Source organism: Salmo trutta, chromosome 12, assembly GCF_901001165.1.
Source record: "Salmo trutta chromosome 12, fSalTru1.1, whole genome shotgun sequence".
In the NCBI taxonomy this organism is placed as follows: Eukaryota; Metazoa; Chordata; class Actinopteri; order Salmoniformes; family Salmonidae; genus Salmo; species Salmo trutta.
Window position 1 is genome coordinate 6,101,400 of NC_042968.1, and position 14,893 is coordinate 6,116,292.

General features: G+C 43.3%; 1 protein-coding gene across 1 annotated transcript in view; it reads right to left on the bottom strand.

Annotated features, from left to right (window-relative positions):
• The window catches only part of LOC115202831 (SH3 and multiple ankyrin repeat domains protein 2), a 246,326-nt gene that overhangs the window by 119,311 nt on the left and 112,122 nt on the right, over positions 1 to 14,893 (bottom strand). The window contains exons 4-7 of the mRNA XM_029766886.1: positions 10,133 to 10,204; positions 8,512 to 8,620; positions 4,509 to 4,660; positions 4,008 to 4,175 (exon numbers count right to left, since the gene is read on the bottom strand). Coding sequence (XP_029622746.1) covers positions 4,008 to 4,175; positions 4,509 to 4,660; positions 8,512 to 8,620; positions 10,133 to 10,204 — 501 coding nt within the window. The remainder of the gene's footprint in view (positions 1 to 4,007; positions 4,176 to 4,508; positions 4,661 to 8,511; positions 8,621 to 10,132; positions 10,205 to 14,893) is intronic.

The following is a 14,893-nucleotide window of genomic DNA, read 5'->3' on the forward strand; positions in this document are numbered from 1 at the left end:
TATTGTGTGTGCTGTTTTGTTAGACTTCAGTGCGGCTTATGACATTATCAATCTGCTGGAAAAATGTATGTGTTATGGCTTTACACCCCCTGCTGTGTTGTGGATAAAGAGTTACCTGTCTAACAGAACACAGAGGGTGTTCTTTAATGGAATCCTCTCCGACATAATCCAGGTAGAATCAGGAATTCGCCAGGGCCGCTGTTTAGGCCCCTTACTTTTTAACATTTTTACTAATGACATGCCACTGGCTGTGTCTATGTATGCGGATGACTCAACACTATAAATGTCAGCTACCACAGCGGCTGATATGACTGCAACACTTAACAAAGACCTGCAGTTAGTATCATGACTTTCCCTCCTGGGTGAGGATCAAAGAGAGTGGGGCCGGTTCTAGGACTTTAACGTCCGGTCGTAAACTTTCTCTCACGTGTATGGCAGTATGGACAACTCAAAAATCCTTTGTGTTGAGAGAGAATCTGCAGTCAAAACTCCAACATCCAAAAGTGGATAATGAAACAATGTTTCTTCATAAAAAATGTGGGAAATGGTTGGTGGGGCTCCAAACAATAATCATGTCAAATAAGTTGTTTTGTGATATCATTACGGATGGTATAACTAAATAACTGTATCTCTGAAAGTGTACGCATTCAAGGGGTCAGGTTTACATATTTACGATGAGCGTATTATTCAACTGTATGCACGATAGTTTAATTCCTTTGTCTCTCCTTCTCCCACTCTTTCTTTCCCCACCCCTTTCATTGTGTAACCAGCTGTCATATCGGGTTAGTCCACTAGGGACTTTTCATTGCATTATGTTAGTAATCAATTCAACTTATACTGTGTGTTTATGTATTTCTGTGTAATTATTTATTTAGTTAGTAAATAAATAATTAAGCCAATTTGTGTAAGCTGAGTCATCATGTAGACTAGTGTTCGTGCAGATTTATAGAATATTACGACGTTCAGAATGAGACTGATATGAGGTAAAAATACATTAATAAGTGACTGTTATGTATTGATATGAATACATCTTTTAAGAGTTTAATTCGGGAGATAGTAATTCGTTAAATAAGTTCTCACGGTGCCCCAAGATACTGAGATAATTGTTACATGATTAATTTAATGTGGAAATTGAGCAAGTTGAGGTGACTAAACTGATTGGAGTAACCCTAGATTGTAGTTTAGTCACCACTCCCAAGTTGCGCAATGGTCTAAGGCACTGCATCTCAATGCAAGAGGTGTCACTATAGTACCTGGTTCAAATCCAGGCTGTATCACATCTGACCGTGATTGGGAGTCCCATAGGGCGGGGCACAATTGGCCCAGCGTCGTCCAGATTTGGCCGGAGTAGGCCGTCATTGTAAATAAGAATTTGTTTTTAACTGACTTGCCTAGTTAAATAAAAAATAAATACAAAATTTAAACTGTCATTGTCAAAACATATTAATACATGAGTAGCTTAGATGGGGAGAAGTCTGTCCATAATAAAGCACTGCTCTGCCTTCTTAACAATGCAATCAACAAGGCAGGTCCTACAGGCTCTAGTTTTGTCACACCTGTACTACTGTTCAGTAGTGTGGTCAGGTGCCACAAAGAGGGACTTTAAAATGGAAAATTACAATTGGCTCAGAACAGAGCTGCATGGCGGGCCCTTAAATGTACAGATAGCTAACATTAATGAAATGGATGTCAATCTCTCATGGCTCAAAATGGAGGAGAGATTGACTTCATCCCTACTTGTTTTTGTAAGAAGTGTTGACAAGCTGAACGTACCGAGCTGCCTGTTTAAACTACTAGCACTTATTCTAAATTGTATTTGCTTTTTTCCTCATCAATCTACAAATAATACCCCATAATGACAAAGCAACAACTGGTTTATAGATTTTTTTGCACATTTATTAAACATTAAAAAAATGAAATATAAAATATTTACAAAGGTATTCAGGCCCTTTACTCAGCGCTTTGTTGAATCACCTTTAGCAGCAATTACAGCCTCAAGTCTTCTTGGGTATGACACTACAAGCTTGACACACCTCTATTTAGGGAGTTTCTCTCATTCTTCTCTGCAGATCATTTCAAGCTCTGTCAGGTTGGATGGGGAGCATCGCATTTCAGGTCTCTCCAGAGATGTTCGATCAGGTTCAAGTCCGGTCTCTGGCTGGGCTACTCAAGGACATTCAGAGACTTGTCCCGAAGCCACTCCTGCATTGTCTTGGCTGTGTGTTTAGGGTTGTTGTCCTGTTGGAAGGTGAACCTTCACCCCAGTCTGCGTTCCTGAGCGCTCTGGAACATGTTTTCATCAAGGATCTCTGTACTTTGTTCCGTTCATCTTTCCCTCTATCCTGACTAGTCTACCAGTCCCTCCCAATAATAAACATCCCCACAGCATGATGCTGCCACCACCATGCTTCAGCGTAGGGATGGTGCCAGGTTTCCTCCAGACGTGATGCTTGGCATTCAGGCCAAAGAGTTCAATGTTGGTTTCATCAGACCAGAGAATCTTGTTTCTCATGGTCTGAGAGTCCTTTAGCAGGCAAACTCCAAGCAGGCTGTCATGTGCCTTTTACTGAGGAGTGGCTTCCGTCTAGCCACTCTACCATAAAAGTCTGAATTGTGGAGTGCTGCAGAGATGGTTGTACTTCTGGAAGGTCCTCCCATCTCCCCAGATGAACTCAGGAGCTCTGTCAAAGTGACCATCGGGTTCTTGGTCACCTCCCTGACCAAGGCTCTTCTCCGCCAATTGCTCAGCTTGGACGGGCGGCCAGCTCTTGGAATAGTCTTGGTGGTTACACACTTCTTCTATTTAAGAATGATAGACAGGTGTGTTGCCTTTCCAAATCATGTCCAATCAAATTAATTTACACAGGTGGACTCCAATCAAGTTATAGAAATGTCTCAAGGATTCTCAATGGAAACAGGATGCACCTGAGCTCAATTTTGAGCCTCATAGCAAAGGGTCTGAATACATACCAATGTAATTAGAGCAGTAAAAATACATGTTTTGTCATACCCTTGGTATACGGTCTGATATACCACAGCTTTCAGCCAATCAGCATTCAGGGCTCGAACCACCCGTTTTATAATTAGAAACATATACCACGGGTATGATAAAAAAAATACTATTTACTGGTCTAATTACGTTGGTAACCAGTTTACAATTGCAATAAGGCACATTGGGGGTTTCTGGTATATGACCAATAAACACGACTAAGGACTGTATCCAGGCGCTCCGCATTGCGTCGTCCCTAAGAACAGCCCTTCGCATGGTATATTGTCCATATACCACACCCCCTCATGGCTTATTGCTTAAACATACAACATATAATACAGATGGTGACACGAGCTATATAAAAGTCTCTGCTTTGGCTTTGCCCTAGAGTCAGGCCTCAGTTACATGCCACGTCCACTAGATGTCAGTGTTCTGCAGAGTAGGCAGCCGCTGAGGCCCTGGAGTTTAGAATATTGTGTCCTTAGTTTGAACCCAGTCATCAGATGGAAGAATCAGTTCTAGGGGGATGTAGTGAACAGATGTAGAAAGACACCAGTGCTAAATAAGGAAAGATGTATCAAAGTATAATTTGAAAACCTACATAAATCCAAAGTAATTTAGAGTAACTGGTTGACAGAGAGTGAGCGAAAGAGAGTCAGTGGGGGAACGAGGGAGGAGAGTGCAAAGGAAGCGGAGGCATTTCCGTAGCACATGGGCAAGGCTCGTTTTCGAAGGATGTAAATGCGTTTTGATGATAGTTAACTGATAGGCTAACCTAGAGGAGAGTTGTGTTTGATATGTTGACAGTGCCATGTTCTAGAGAAGAGAAAGTACAGTACGTCAGGAAGAGTGACGTTACTGCTGGCTAGAGCTGATAGCAATCAGAGTAACACAGGAAGGGAGAGGGTCTAGGAGAGCTATCAACCATCTCGACACACACAAGCACGCGCACACACACGTACACACACGTACAGGGAAAACAGTATGTGTGCGTGTGTGTATGCCTGTGTGTGTGTACCTGGTGGACTTCGTGCCAGCCGTTTTCGTCTTGGCAGCAGACGGTGGCGTGTTCATGTAGCAGCAACTCACAGCACAACGGGTCTCCTCCCACCATGGCTGTGTGGTAGAGCGCCGTCAGACCCCGACTGTCCTTATAGTCTGGAGACAAACCAAGCTCCAACAGGGTCTGCAACACACACACATACACACAGACGTATGCATGCAGGCACACACACATTGACATTAGATTCAGATCAAAATAGACCTTATGGAACAGTGGGACTGTGAAGAGACACAAACACAGGCACAGACACATGCATGCACAATCACATATGCACTATACACACACACAAACATGGATTTTGTGTTGTACATATGTGGTAGTAGAGTAGGGGCCTAACCCTAACACAAATACAATACGTATCAATACAATGTATGGGTAACCATAAGAGTGGCAGGGTTAATGTTGTGTGTGTTCATGTGAGTATGCATGTGTGAGTGGGTGTGTGTGTCCCCGTACCATCAGAGTAACCTGGTTCTTGGACCTAGCAGCTTTGTGTAGGGCCGTCATGCCGTCTTTGGCCCTGAAGTCCAGGTGGGCCCCTCCATTCTTCAGAACCTTTATGATCTCCACCACGTTATCCAGGTGGGCCGCAAACGTCAGGGGGGTCTCTGTAGAATGACATAGACAGAATACAGTGTAGATCATGGGTCTTAAACTTCTTCTGCCTGGGGCCACACCCAGTTGTCATACTTGAGTAAAAGTAAAGATAACTTAATAGAAAATGACTCAAGTAAAAGTGAAAGTCACCCAGTAAAATCCTACTTGAGTAAAAGTTGAAAAGTATTTGATTTTAAATATACTTAAGTATCAAGAGTAAATGTACTTGCTAGAAAATACTCAAATTCTTTATATTAAGCAAACCAGACAGCACCATTACATGTTTTTATTGTTTTATTTACAGATAGCCTGGGGCACGCTCCAACACTCAGACATCATTTACATTCGAAGCATGTGTTTAGTGAGTCCGCCAGATCAGATGCAGTAGGGATGACCGGGGATGTTCTCTTGATAAGTGTGTGAATTAGACAAGTTTCCTGTCCTGCTAAGTATTCCAAATTTAACAAATACTTTTGGGTGTCAGGGAAAATGTATGGAGTAAAAAGTACATCATTTTCTTTAAGAATGTAGTGAATTAAAAGTAAAAGTAATAGTAAAGTACAGATACCCCAAAAAACAACTTAAGTAGTACTTTGAAGTATCTTTACTTAAGTACTTTACACCACTGCATAGAGGAAACACAACACAGACACAACAGACAACAGAAAAGAACGGCCAACAGAACAGATCAGAACAGCCAAAAGAACAGAACAGGACAAGATAGAACAGGCAACAGAACAGAACAGGCAACAGAACATAACATAGACATGGAGAGAATAATGTGCATCAATAATACTCAGATCAGCAGTGATGGTGATAACACCATTACTCTGTGCTTACACAGTCATATTTTCTCAGGAATCGAAGTGGTCCTCCCATAACTCTATTGTTCATCTTCACTTTTCTCTCCTCTGTCAGTGTCATTCATCATCAAATCACTGCAGCCACATGAAATCCCATCAATTCATCCACACTCAACCAGTCATCCATCTAGACTGATGTCCGCCCATGGGTCAATAAGTGGATTTATAATGGCCATGACACGGTCCAATGTAGCCATATTTTTCCCGTCTCAATACCATTTCCGGGTAACAATTAAGTACCTTACTAACCACGTTTCCATCCAACCATTCCATGAGGATGAATTTCTTGACGCATGAAAAAAGTCACGACTGGTCTGATGGAAACATGAAATGCTGGTACAATTTCTTAACGCAGACAGATCATTTGTTCACTCGACATGGTGGGATCTTCTTGTGCCGGTAAAATGAATAATGCGAGAAATGGCTTTGGAAAAGCCTTTATGCTCAAATGTCGATATAATAACCATCATTTCGAAGTAAACTTGGGAGTCACGTGATGATATGTTTTGTGGTCCTCCCACTACGACTCGGGAAAGCATGCAGTTTACAGAGGAAATAAGTTATGATGAACTTCACAGGATGGTGAAAGTGCAAGGTGATTAAGTTGATGCTCCTTGATGTTCCAATAAATATCGAGGGTCTTATTCTGGTGACATAATGATCAATGCTCGGCTTCCTTTTGACAAATACAAATAATATCGCTTTTATTTATAATAATCTCATAATTTAGGTAGCTTTCCCACACAGTATCTGTGAGCTGTTGACTAAAGCGCATGTGTGATGGAAACCCATTTAACTTGTATTTTTCATTCGGTACATGGGAATTTAACGTCAAAAGTTATTTCTGTGTGCACTACTATGCGCACAGCCTTTTATCCACAAAAAGTCAGTTTGATGGAAACACATCTCTGGTAGAAAATGCGCAAAGTGTTTTTGCATTTGTGTGAGAAAATCTGTCGCAAATTGGATAGAAACATGTGATTGTTTTCAATTAAAATGGCCAAAAAGACACACAAATAGCTTCTTAGCAAAGAGCAATTTCTCAAGCAAGAATTTTGCTAGGACTGTCTGGGAGTGGTCTGAGTGGGGGGTAAACGAGCCGTTATTGGCAGAGGTCTGGAAATCTCTGTCTTACTGGTATATTAACAAATTTGATTTCACCAGGCAGGCCAAAAACTCCCTCCCACCAAAACAGGCTGAAATTTCTGGCATTATTTTCAAATAGCTCTTCAAATATCATGTTTTTGACTGCACTTGGCCTTTAACATACTCACTCTACTGTATTATTAAAAGACCTGAACAATATAGAAAAAAAACCAATCATATAACAGGCTTTGACCATGTTCTACTGTACAGCGTTATACGTTTTTTATGAATGATACTGCCACACTGAAAGTGTCATCGTGGCAAAGTGTGTTCATTTAAAGGGGCAATCTGCAATTCAAACAACAACAAAGCGGGAATCCCACCACTTGTTTTGGTAAACAGCTGAGGAATGGCTGGAGAAATGCAACCACTTTCAAATGAATGAACAGAGTTATGGATGCAAGGACTGACCATCCATGAGATCAAAATGATAGTTTTAACCATGTCATAATAGTAAACAGTGTTAGTTTACGATCACGTTCTTTAGAAACAATGGAGTTAAACAAGCTTATATTGTGGGTTCTGATGGGGTACGACAGTGAACTCATGAGGCATTTCTACGTCATATTCTTCAAGAATCTAATGGCTATATATCATTCATTCAAAAGTCCGAAACTGGACGTAGCAATCCCACATTGCACCTTTAAGACAGGCATACAAAGATACCAATTACTCTGTGAGATCTAGAAATGTACTTCATCAATTCAAATGAATATGGAATAGAAAATAGTTGTATGAGACACTGAGGGAGGGGGCATGGTAGGGGGTGAGTGGGCGTCTGGGCGACACAGCGGGTGGAAATCTTTGGGGTCAATTGGTGTCGACCTACATCTGAGCCCCATGTAATTGTGATGTAATTAGCTTGGGATTTAGAACAGAACGTGCGCGTGTGTGTGTGTGCCTGGCTATGCTTATGTCCATGTCTGTGTGTGTACTTCTACAGCCAAAATCAATAGCGAGCCAGAGCTCTATAATTGACCGCTATTCTACAAGCTGCCCTTATCCCTCAATCTCACAGCAACAAGGCTTAATCTACCAATACCACTTGTATCCCATTAATACCCCTTCAATTTCCCCGCTACAAGCCCTAACACCGGTTTCCTTTACGCACTTCTTTATAAGCCTTAACTGAAAGGCTGCATTTGCTCAGCATTTATCCAGCTTTTCCAGTACTTTATTCACACAATGCTGACTGTGTCCCCAGCTCTTAATATGCCGTAATACCTCTAACTAACTCATTAAAATCTTTCGAACCCTTACAGCCCTAATACCTCTAATAGCTGCACTGATTGCCTTAAAACCTCAACTAACCCCCCTCTTAGCCCCCAAATACCCTCCTTTCTTTGTTAGTTGATGGTCAGAGCATTGGAGTACATTCTGGCTGTACATAATGCCACTTCAATGATGCTTCGTCGGAGAAGGAGTACATTGGGTTGGACTGATAGCGAAGATAGTTTGTGCAGTTCTAATAGAGCATAAGTAATAGCAATCTCAAACAGATTTTTCCGAACTCTGTATGTTCATCTCCGCTCCCTCTTACCCTCTCCTTATCCCCTGTTGCTAACTCTGTATACACCACACAGGGAGGCTTATGGCCTCTCTCCCCTACGCTAATGATACAGATCTCTGAGTAGAGTTGAGTAGAGTCGCCATTGATCTGTGTGTTAATTTAAAAACCAATGGGATTGATCAGGGGCTAGGTTGTGCTGTCTTGGTAGTGGGTGGGAGGATTTAAATGTGAGGAGCCACGGGAGTATTTCTCAGCAGCATCTATCTTGTTAGCACTGTGATTATGTCAAACCACCTGTGTTCATGATGTGTGAGTGTGTGCATGTGTGTGTGTGTAGTATTACCACCAGTCTCTGTATCCTGGTAGTTGGGGTCCAGCCCTCTCTCCAGCAGCCTAGATACTTTCTCCACCTGATGGTGCTGGATGAGGTCCATAAACTTTCTCAAGTTGGCCTGGAGATGGAGAGCGAGAACAAAAGGAGAGTTAGAGAGAGAGAGAGCAAGAGAGAGAGTGGAGAGAGAGTGTGTGTGTGTGTGTGTGTGTGTGTGTGTAGGTCAGAGATATGGAGGGGAGAAGGTTAGAAAAAAGAGAGAGAGGGAGAACAAGAGGGACAGAAGAAGGGGGAGAGAGGACAAGAGAGAGAGAAAGATAGATTGAATGATTGGGGTGTGCTGATTGGAGCATGGAGTGCACGGTGGGATGAGTGTTCTCATCTGCTTTCCAGGCCAGATATAAATAGGTAAGAGAACAGCTCCCAAAACACAATAGGAAGAGAGGAGATGAGGAAAGGAGAGGGAAAGGAGGAGAGGAGAAGAGGATGATGATGAAAATATGGAGAAGTAGAAAAGAGGGAGGAGGGAGGGAGGGGTGTTCGGTAGGAAAGGGTGAGGGAGAGAAGGAGAGGACAAAAATAAGAATCTTTGAAGGGATGGAGGTAGAGAGAGAGAAATGTAGGGAGGAGGAAAGAGCAGAACATAGTAGGGGGTGGACCTGTATACACCTACATCTGCTCCATCACAGTCAATCTATATGTGTCAGAAATACAGTACATGGAACTGTACACCAGTATAGAAACCAGCATGAGCTCACTTCCCATCGCCTCTGTTTCCCTCTCCCTTTGTTTTCCATCGGATACTGCTCTCTCAATACAGTGATGCTTTTTTTGGCCCATAATACAAAGGTGTGCACTGCCTTAGCATAAATGCATTTATAACAACACAATTAGAAAGGAATGACACACCATCAAGTTACTTTTATCATTTACTCATTATTGTTATCTATCATGTATTCATAATATTTTCCTCATACAGTCAGTGAACATTTACCAGGGGCAGATATGTGCGTTCGTGCACGTGTGAGCACATGCACAACGATCCAGGTCAAGTTTGGCACAGGCGAGTCATGAAATATACGTCCATTGAATAATAATCTCTGTGGTTAACTACTGTGGAGCAAATAACTACCAACCTCCTCTCTCCATGTCACCACATTAACCAGGGGCAGATATGCAAAATGCTTATTTTGTGTGCTAATGTGCGTTTGTGCATATGTGAGCACATACACAAGGATCCAGGTAAAGTGGGCACAGGCGAGACATGAAATATACATGACATGCCTCCTTGACTCTTACGGAAAGTAAAGATGCGGACTGGACAGTAGAGAGTAGAGAGAGACATGCAGACAGGATACTAGAGAGAGACTGCAGAGGCTAACAGTGATAACAGCTGACATAACTCAATATGTTTGTGTGTCTGTGTGTTGACAGTGAGATAAAGTGAGATAAAGTGACACTCCAGTATCTCTGTTGCGCCCAACAGTGTGTGTGTGTGTGTGTGTGTGTGTGTGTGTGTGTGTGTGTGTGTGTGTGTGTGTGTGTGTGTGTGTGTGTGTGTGTGTGTGCATGTGTGCAGTGAGACCCCAGCTGGTTGTTAGGAGAGAGTGTGAAGTTTGTCCACACCACTCACCTTGGTGTGAAGTTTGGCAATCTGCTTCTCTTCCACATGGGGCTGCCTGTAGACTCGGCTCTTGTAGCGGAACTTTGGAAAAGAGGATAGAGAAAAAAATGGATTGTGGTCAGTCAGTTATGTATGACATGGTGTCACGTAGCAATGACAGTTGTTCTTATTGGATGAAAAGGTAATAGCCTCCCTAGAGACGCCCATGGTAATTGGTTGGGACTCGGGAGTAACACTCTTTCAAAAATGGACCTCTTTATTTATCGATTGGCTAAAACAATGTGTCTAGAGGAGTGGCGCCTTTATCGATTGGCTGAGGGATACTGCAACATAAAATCTCTGGTACTGATTTACTCAGTTGATTTGAGCAAGATGCTTACAACAGTAGAGTTGGGGGTTTGATTGATCCACACGGACCAATTATACCATTTGGTTGAGGGGTACAGCACCCCATCTCTAACAATCGAACAACTTTACTCATTGGCTGAGGAGTACTGGCCTTGGAGGTTGCCGCGCCATCGTTCTCTACCCTGTTTCCAACACAGGGGGATCCTACCTCGATGTCAGATCTATAGAGCTCCCCCTCATCGGACCGTGAGGGTGTCTGAGACTTCGTCAGCCACGATAGATTCTACGGCTGACTTGGGTCATCGGGCCCCACCTCCCATCGGTCCTCGAGGGGTCACCTAAACCACTCGAGGCAAAAAAACGTCCAGACCTCCTCGGTCGGGTTAGCTCAAACATAAATATCACTGTCTGATAAGCCTCCAAGTAAAGCAATAAAAGCAAACAAGAATCCCAGAAAAGCGCTAAAAATAGCCTACATTAACATATGCAGCCTAAGAAACAAGATTCATGAAACCGAGAAGTGACAGATAACATTCATATACTATCTCTGAAAATCACTTAGATAATATATTTCATCATACAGTGGTAGCAATACATGGTTACAACATATTCAGTAATGTGACAGGAATGCCAAAGGGGTGGTGTTGCTGTTTATATTCAAGTTTCAAGTTTTCATGTCACATGCACAAGTACAGTGAAATGCCTTTCTTGCAAGCTCTAACCCCAACCAGTAATCAATACCAATGTAATACTAAAAATAACAAGGTAAAACAAAAACCTGTTGGTGTCAGACTTGATGCACCAGTACTGCTTACTTTGCGGAAGCAGAGAGAACAATGTTGGAGTCTTTAAGGATTTTCTGGGCTTTCCTTTCACACCGCCTGATAGAAATCCTGAGGGAGCTCGGCCCGAGTGATGTACTGGGCTGTCCGCACCACCCTCTGTAGCACCATGCGATCAAGGGCGGTGCTATTGCCATACCAAGCAGTGATGCAGCCAGTCAAGATGCTCTAATGGTACAGCTGTAGAACATTTTGAGGATTTGAAGGCCCACGCCAAACCTTTTCATCCTCCTGAGGGGGAAGAGGCGGTGTTGCACCTTCTGAACGACTGTGCGCGAGTGTGGACCAATTTAAGTTCTTAGTGATTTGGACACCGAGGAAATTGAAGCTCTCGACCTGTTTCACTGCAGCCTTGTCAATGTGAGGCGTGCTCTCCCCACCATTTCCTGTAGTCCACAATCAGCTCCTTGGTCTTACTGACGTTGAGGGAAAGGTTGTTATTCCAGCCCCACAATGCCAGGTCACTGACCTCCTCCCTGTAGGCTGTCTCACTGTCGCCGGTGATCAGGCCTAGCACCATCGTGTCATCAGCAATTTTGATGATGGTGTTGGAATCATGCGTGGCCACGCAGTTGTGGGTTAACAGGGAGTGTAGGAGGGGACTAAGCACACAACCCCGTGGGGCCCCCCTGTTGAGGGTCAGCGTGGCAGAGTTGATTTTTCCTGCCCACACCACCTGGGGTCGGACCATTAGGAAGTCATTCATATTCATATTCCTGTAGAGCTTAGAGAGGATCTCATGTCAAATGTTGTTGAAGTAATATGGCTAGAGGTTCACCTGCCTCACCTAAGGCCTATTATTTTGGGAAGTACTACAGACCACAAAGTGCTAACAGTCAGTATCTGGATTGTATGTGTGAAATGCTTGATAATTTCTGTGATATCAACAGAGAGGTATATTTTCTGGGTGACCTAAATATTGACTGGCTTTCATCAAGCTGTCCACTCCAGAAAAAGCTTCAAACTGTAACCAATGCCTGCAACCTGGTTCAAGTTATCAGTCAACCTACAAGCTTATTTACAAACAGAGTGGGGTGTTCTCTCATTATGTGTCTGGATGTATCTCGCAAGCTAGCCAATGTTAGCCAGTTAGCTTGGGTGCTTGTCTGACGTTGTGAGGTCAGAACACTCAGATCAACCCTACACCTCGGCCAGAGCGTCCAGTGCGCGCTCTGAACGCTCCGAGAACGAAACATTCAGAATTGTCGAATGGACAATCTGACATCACACTTGTAGACACCAACGCTCTGGATAACATAACAGCCTAACCAGCTCTGCTAGGGCGAGTAATGTTCAGTGAGCTGTTCTGTCATTTGTGTCGGGAAATAGCTAGCAAGTTAGCTTGGGCCTGACTGCTTTTATTAAATACACTGCTCAAAAAAATAAAGGGAACACTTAAACAACACATCCTAGATCTGAATGAAAGAAATAATCTTATTAGATACTTTTTTCTTTACATAGTTGAATGTGCTGACAACAAAATCACACAAAAATAATCAATGGAAATCCAATTTATCAAACCATGGAGGTCTGGATTTGGAGTCACACTCAAAATTAAAGTGGAAATCCACACTACAGGCTGATCCAACTTTGATGTAATGTCCTTAAAACAAGTCAAAATGAGGCTCAGTAGTGTGTATGGCCTCCACGTGCCTGTATGACCTCCCTAAAACGCCTGGGCATGCTCCTGATGAGGTGGCTGATGGTCTCCTGAGGGATCTCCTCCCAGACCTGGACTAAAGCATCCGCCAACTCCTGGACAGTCTGTGGTGCAACGTGGCGTTGGTGGATGGAGCGAGACATGATGTCCCAGATGTGCTCAATTGGATTCAGGTCTGGGGAACGGGCGGGCCAGTCCATAGCATCAATGCCTTCCTCTTGCAGGAACTACTGACACACTCCAGCCACATGAGGTCTAGCATTGTCTTGCATTAGGAGGAACCCAGGGCCAACCGCACCAGCATATGGTCTCACAAGGGGTCTGAGGATCTCATCTCGGTACCTAATGGCAGTCAGGCTACCTCTGGCGAGCACATGGAGGGCTGTGCGGCCCCCCAAAGAAATGCCACCCCACACCATGACTGACCCACCGCCAAACCGGTCATGCTGGAGGATGTTGCAGGCAGCAGAACGTTCTCCACGGCGTCTCCAGACTCTGTCACATCTGTCACGTGCTCAGTGTGAACCTGCTTTCATCTGTGAAGAGCACAGGGCGCCAGTGGCGAATTTGCCAATCTTGGTGTTCTCTGGCAAATGCCAAACGTCCTGCACGGTGTTGGGCTGTAAGCACAACCCCCACCTGTGGACGTCGGGCCCTCATACCACCCTCATGGAGTCTGTTTCTGACCGTTTGAGCAGACACATGCACATTTGTGGCCTGCTGGAGGTCATTTTGCAGGGCTCTGGCAGTGCTCCTCCTGCTCCTCCTTGCACAAAGGCGGAGGTAGCGGTCCTGCTGCTGGGTTGTTGCCCTCCTACGGCCTCCTCCACGTCTCCTGATGTACTGGCCTGTCTCCTGGTAGCGCCTCCATGCTCTGGACACTACGCTGACAGACACAGCAAACCTTCTTGCCACAGCTCGCATTGATGTGCCATCCTGGATGAGCTGCACTACCTGAGCCACTTGTGTGGGTTGTAGACTCCGTCTCATGCTACCACTAGAGTGAAAGCACCGCCAGCATTCAAAAGTGACCAAAACATCCGCCAGGAAGCATAGGAACTGAGAAGTGGTCTGTGGTCACCACCTGCTGAACCACTCCTTTATTGGGGGTGTCTTGCTTATTGCCTATAATTTCCACCTGTTGTCTATTCCATTTGCACAACAGCATGTGAAATTTATTGTCAATCAGTGTTGCTTCCTAAGTGGACAGTTTGATTTCACAGAAGTGTGATTGACTTGGAGTTACATTGAGTTGTTTAAGTGTTCCCTTTATTTTTTTGAGCAGTGTATATATATATTGTTTTATTATTATGAACGAAACAAATACAAAAACAGAAATTTACAAATAAGAGAACATAAACCTAACAGACAGGGGTATTACATATCGAGATACATTTTCAATTTGTCAAAAAGGTTTATGGTACGTATTGCTTTTTTGTTTTTACACTTACTGATCATTTCTAAATAATATTTCAGTTCTATCTTAAACAATGTGAAGAGGGGTTTGTTCTCTGCCCACTTATTTTCATGAATAAAGAATCTGCCATGAAAAATAAAATTAACAATGAAAGTTAAATCAGGGTCCATTAATTTGGATCAAATTAACATAAATAGTAGTTTATTTTAAAATAAAATCACTCCAAAATCTTCAGGCATAAGAACAGTCCCAAAACAAATAGTCAAGAGTCTCTGGGTCACAACCACAAAATACACATCTGTTATCAATAGCTATTTTGAATGTGTATAATAAAAATCTTTACAGGGGTCCTTGACTGCTGTTGTTAGTACAGAACTCTCAGATCAACCCTTAAAGAGATGGGTGGGGCTAAAGCTTAAGAGGGTGTGAACGATGCAGAATGGGTGTAGACAAAGAATGGATGTCCAGTAGTAGTACCAAAACATTCAAACGGCATTTTCTCA